A 4,995-nucleotide genomic window follows, 5' to 3' on the forward strand; every position below is an offset into this window, starting at 1 on the left:
CGATGTTTCTCTCTCATCGATGTTTCTGACTCTCTATCCCTCTCCCTTCCTCTCTGTAAGAAATCAATAAAATATATTAAAAAAAAATAATATTAAAGTAAATGTGCAATAAAGAAATATGAACTTAATAAGTTAGTGTATGTGAGGTATATCCTTCAAAGAGAACAATCTATTAGGCTGTTTTTCTGGACCATAGGGCCAAATACAATTTCTGACAACAATGTGTTTGAGTTTGTTTTTCTGTCCTGTTTGTTCACTGACAATTATCCCTTTTCCAGCTCATGTCCCTTGGGGGCTTTAATGTTTCCTAACACTCCATAGGGCTTGCCAGTTTGGCCTTCCTCCCTGTCATTTACTAGCCTGGAGGTCTGCCTTCGTTCTGAAAGCGAAAAATACTTAGGCTACCAGCACCTTTCCTAGTCAGTGAAAATGCTCCTCATAGCCACATCTTCTCCAGGTGTTAAGGTTCTAAGTTTGTGATTTCTGTCTATAATTATTGAAAGTACATGGAGTACTTTCAATCTTTTTTTAAAAATTGATTTTAGAGGAAGGGGGGGGAGGAGAGAGAGAGAGAGAGAGAGAGAGAGAGAGAGTTGCTCCCATATGTGTCCCCCATGGGGGATCAGACCCACAACCTGGGTATATGCCCTGACCTGGAATCAAACCCACCACCAACCGAGCCACGGCTCAATCTTCTTATTCATGTAGAACTAGCCCACTCAACATAGATCTATTCAAAAGGTGAAACATTATATTGGAAACACATATTGGATAGTGTTTTTCAAGAGGTTACATTTGTGATGCAGAAATTCATTATCTACAAAATCACATTAGTAAATCAAAGCAATGGCAATATATTTTGCACTCTCAATAATTCATTACTTTGCAAGCGAAATGGTTATCAGTTGGTTTTGTAAAGTAAATTCTAAGATGTTTGGATATTTCTGTCATGGGACTGAAGAGTCTTGAATTTGTGTGGTTGATTTATGTCTAATTACAGTGTTGTACTTTAAGAAGTACTTTGACTATATATTTATATTTATAGCACTTCATTAAAAAAGTTGTATACTGTTTCTAAAAGTGACAAAATAGCCCTGGTCGGTTTGGCTCAGTGGAAAGAGCACTGGCCTGTGGACCAAAGGGTCCCAAGTTCGATTCTGGTCAAGGGCATGAACCTTGGTTGCAGGCTCCTCCCTTGCCTGGGCCCTGGTCAGGAAACCTGAAGGAAGCAACCAATTGATGTGTTTCTCTCACATCGATGTTTCTCTCTGTCTTTCCCTCTCTCTTTCACTCTCTCTAAAAGATCAATGGAAAAATTACCCTCAGGTGAGGATTAACAAAAAAAAAAATTTTTTTTTAAAAGTGACAAAACAAACTTTAGAGCAGATAAAAGACGTTTAGAGAAACTTACTTTATATTAATTGTACGCTGCTGATCTTCCTGCACTCGAATTGGGCATCGCCAATTGGAACAGTAACTCTCTTGTATGGTAGACATGAGATTTTCGAGATTTTTTGTAAAATTATCATGTTCATTCCCAAACAAATCGATTATTAATGAAGCTTTATGAACTTCAGATTTATATTGCTGTTTTTCCATCTTGTCCCAAATCCAAAGTAGCTTCACAGTTGTAAAACTGTAGGTGTCCATTAAATAAAGAAAACAGTCTACAAACTCTCTACCTAAATGAAGAGAGAGTTCCCTGGGAAAATTTTCATTTTCATGAAGAATGACATATAATAACATCAAGAATCCATCTATGGTGCAGGTATTTTTCAGTCTTATTTCAACATAGAGTGGTGTACAGGATACTGCTTTGCGGCCAGCTTTGATAGTAAAAACACCTCCCCAAGGAAGAACAGGCCTCCAAAATGAGCGATCTTGATTATAGTTATTTTTAATTGATGCTTTGATCTCTTCAAACAGTGTCTTCATCCTGCATTTTAAAAATTAAAAGTAGAACATGTATGTGATTACATATGATATGTTTAAATGAAAATAAAGCTATCTAAAGATTTAAGTTAAATTTGGTTAGATGGCCTCCCAATGCAACAAAAATATCTTAAGACAATTCTAGCTATGAGTCATTTTGGGGGCAATATACATGGTCTTTGAAAAGACCACTTCAGAAGCTGCAACCTTTTTTCAAGGTACTGAATGGCTATTTCATAGGCTCTTATATTAATTATACTGAAGATTTTCATCTGTGATATAGGAAAACCCACTTCTAGGAATATATTCTAGGAATCCCAAAACACCAACCAGAAAGAATATATGCCCCCCTATGTTCATAGCAGCACAATTTATAATAGCTAAGAGGTGGAAACAGCCCAAGTGCCCATCAGTAGATGAGTGGATAAAAAAGCTGTGGTACATTTATACCACGGAATACTATGCAGCTTTAAAAAAGAAGGATCTCTTACCCTTTGAGACAGCATGGAGGGACCTGGAGACTAGTAGTCTAAGTCAGCGGTTCTCAACCTGTGGGTCGCGGCCCCTTTGGCGGTCGAACGCCCCTTTCACAGGGGTCGCCTAAGACCATCCTGCATATCAGATATTTACATTACGATTCATAACAGTAGCAACATTACAGTTATGAAGTAGCAATGAAAATAATTTTATGGTTGGGTCACAACATGAGGAACTGTATTTAAAGGGCCAGGAGGTTGAGAACCACTGGTCTAAGTGAAATAAGCCAATCAGAAAGATAAATATCACATAATCTCACTTATATGTGGAATCTAATGAACTGATGAATAAAATAAAACCAGAGGCATGGAAACATGGAACAGACTGGCAAATCTGAGGTAATCTCAGAGGTAAGGAGTCTGGGGGAGTGGGCAGGAAGAGACTAACCAAAGAATTTACATGCATATATGCATTGCCCATGGACACAGACAACAGGGTGGTGAAGGCCTGGGGCGAGTGAAAACCGGGTGGAGGGGGGCAATGCCGGAAAAGTGTGGGGGGGACATCTGTAATACTCTCAACAATAAAGATGGGAAAAAAAGAAACTGCAACCTTTTTTTTGGAGAGGCCTTTATATTATACCACAGATTTTTTTCAATGATATAGGAAAACCCTGTAATAAGAAATCTTAAATGAAGGTAAAACTATTTAAAGATACAATCTAAATTTGGTTTTGGTATTCCTAATGTAAACTTCTTCCACCCTCCAAAATACAAGCTGTACTTCATTTTCTTGTTAATATGTGCGGTTTTACTTATAAAATGAACTGTAATGGAACCCTTATTTGGGCTACAGAATAATTACCAATTAGCTTTGAAAGACAACATAGGAAGAGTAATCGTGAGACTTAGCTGAATAGTAGCACAATACAAATATTATTTATATGTACTTTGGGATTTTTACTTACAATCTAGGACCACGCTATATATCCGACAATTTGAGGCCATGCTGTGAAGATTTGATTCAGAACTTGGTAAGTATCCTGATGCCCTTCTCTGCACGTTTTGGGAATGAACTGAGGTGTCCTCTCTGTTTAAACTGGTACATATCCTTCCCCCAACTCTGAGGGTAGCTAAGTATTCTGTTTTTAAAGTCATTGACAGTATTCTAACAAACATGTTCATGTCATATGTATGGTATATAGAACAAAATTAAAAAAAAAAAAAAGAATGATGTCCTAATAAAACTGAATAGAAAACTGCTTTACTTGGGATAAAAAAAGTCCACTAAAAACATCATAGTCTTTCCAATATATTACTTTTACGGAAAAGTATATTTTTCATGAAAAAAGGGAAGCATCTGAGGAATAGGAAAAGAGAAGGGAGTGACTGAGGTCAGTGTCTTATTTTGACCATCTTTTCAAGTGCCACACCCTCCCAAGCCTAACATGAATCCAACACTCAATACTTTGGACCTGTATATTTTATTTGCGTGAAAAATTTAGTTTAAGTTGATTTTACAACAGTAGTAGACTAAAAATTCAGTTATATGATCTATAAACACAGTATTTTTGGCTTGAAGAAAGATATTCTACACTCTAAAGTATTCAATACTATATTTAGTCTGAAATGTAGATGTTTATACATAGAAACAGGTTGGCTCTAGTCAACCAATTAGGAATAAGAGGGCGTGGCAAACCTGGAACCTAAGAGAACACAAAACTCAGTTTCTTCTACAGAACTAACATATTTCTGGGGCAGATTTGAAAAAAAAAATCTTAAGGCATTCAAATACTTTAAAAAGGAAAATAAATTTCTTCATGGTTTATTTCTGTTGAATTTTAAAGAACTTTGTAGCAAAGTCATAGGATCAAGAGCTTGAGTTCACACTCCTACATACTACATTGAAAAGGAATGGTAAATCTCTAGTGCTTTTTTTCAAATTATCTTTTGGGCATGACCAAATGAAGAGTAACTACAGCTCTACAAAGCAACATTTATACTTTAAGAGAATTAAACTACAATTTTATATATTTGCAATGAGACTTCTTTAGCCTTTTTCAGGAAAAATAAAAAAGAGGGGGGTAGAGAGGACTGGAAGAACAAGAAGGCACTTAATCTAGTATCAGCACTAATGTGGTGATGTGTCCCAAAGAATTACTAAAAATTACTTAAAACGATGAAGAAATGCCTGCAAAGCCCTGACTTGCTTTCGCCACACCTAAGAATGCTCATTAGGCACGGCATTGGAAATCCTGGAGGAGTTATCCTGCTGTCTTTATTTTCCTGCCTCAACAGGCCCTCCAGTTTGAATAAACCTGCTGAACTGCCCTGACCTCTTACGGTATTTCCTTGGCAAAGCACCACCTCTTTTCCTGTGGTCCTTTCTAAGGGTGACAATCTGTACCCCACATTGGTCGTGAAAACCGGACCCTTTCCCCAAGGTATTGAATGCCGGACTCCCTAAAAGCTCGGGAGTCCTAAAGGTCCCGCCTGCAATCAGCGCGCTGAAATAATAGGAAAGACAGCCACGCGCCCCACCACGAAGCGGCGCGGGGCTTAGGGGTGGGGAGGAGCGGGGAGGGAC

General features: G+C 37.7%; 1 protein-coding gene across 3 annotated transcripts in view; it reads right to left on the minus strand.

Moving 5' to 3' along the window:
* Positions 1-3,689, minus strand: part of LOC102248364 (chromosome unknown open reading frame, human C14orf28) — an 18,838-nt gene extending 15,149 nt beyond the window's left edge. For 2 of the 3 annotated variants that reach the window (XM_014548207.1, XM_014548206.1), the window contains exons 1-2: positions 3,377-3,689; positions 1,412-1,936 (exon numbers count right to left, since the gene is read on the minus strand). In XM_014548207.1, the coding sequence (XP_014403693.1) occupies positions 1,412-1,935 (524 nt within the window). In that variant the 5' untranslated portion in view covers position 1,936; positions 3,377-3,689. The remainder of the gene's footprint in view (positions 1-1,411; positions 1,937-3,376) is intronic. The other variant, XM_005876844.2, reaches the window with a different exon arrangement.
* Between the last annotated feature and the right edge of the window lie 1,306 nt (positions 3,690-4,995).

Source organism: Myotis brandtii, unplaced genomic scaffold, assembly GCF_000412655.1.
Source record: "Myotis brandtii unplaced genomic scaffold, ASM41265v1 scaffold5, whole genome shotgun sequence".
NCBI lineage: Eukaryota > Metazoa > Chordata > Mammalia > Chiroptera > Vespertilionidae > Myotis > Myotis brandtii.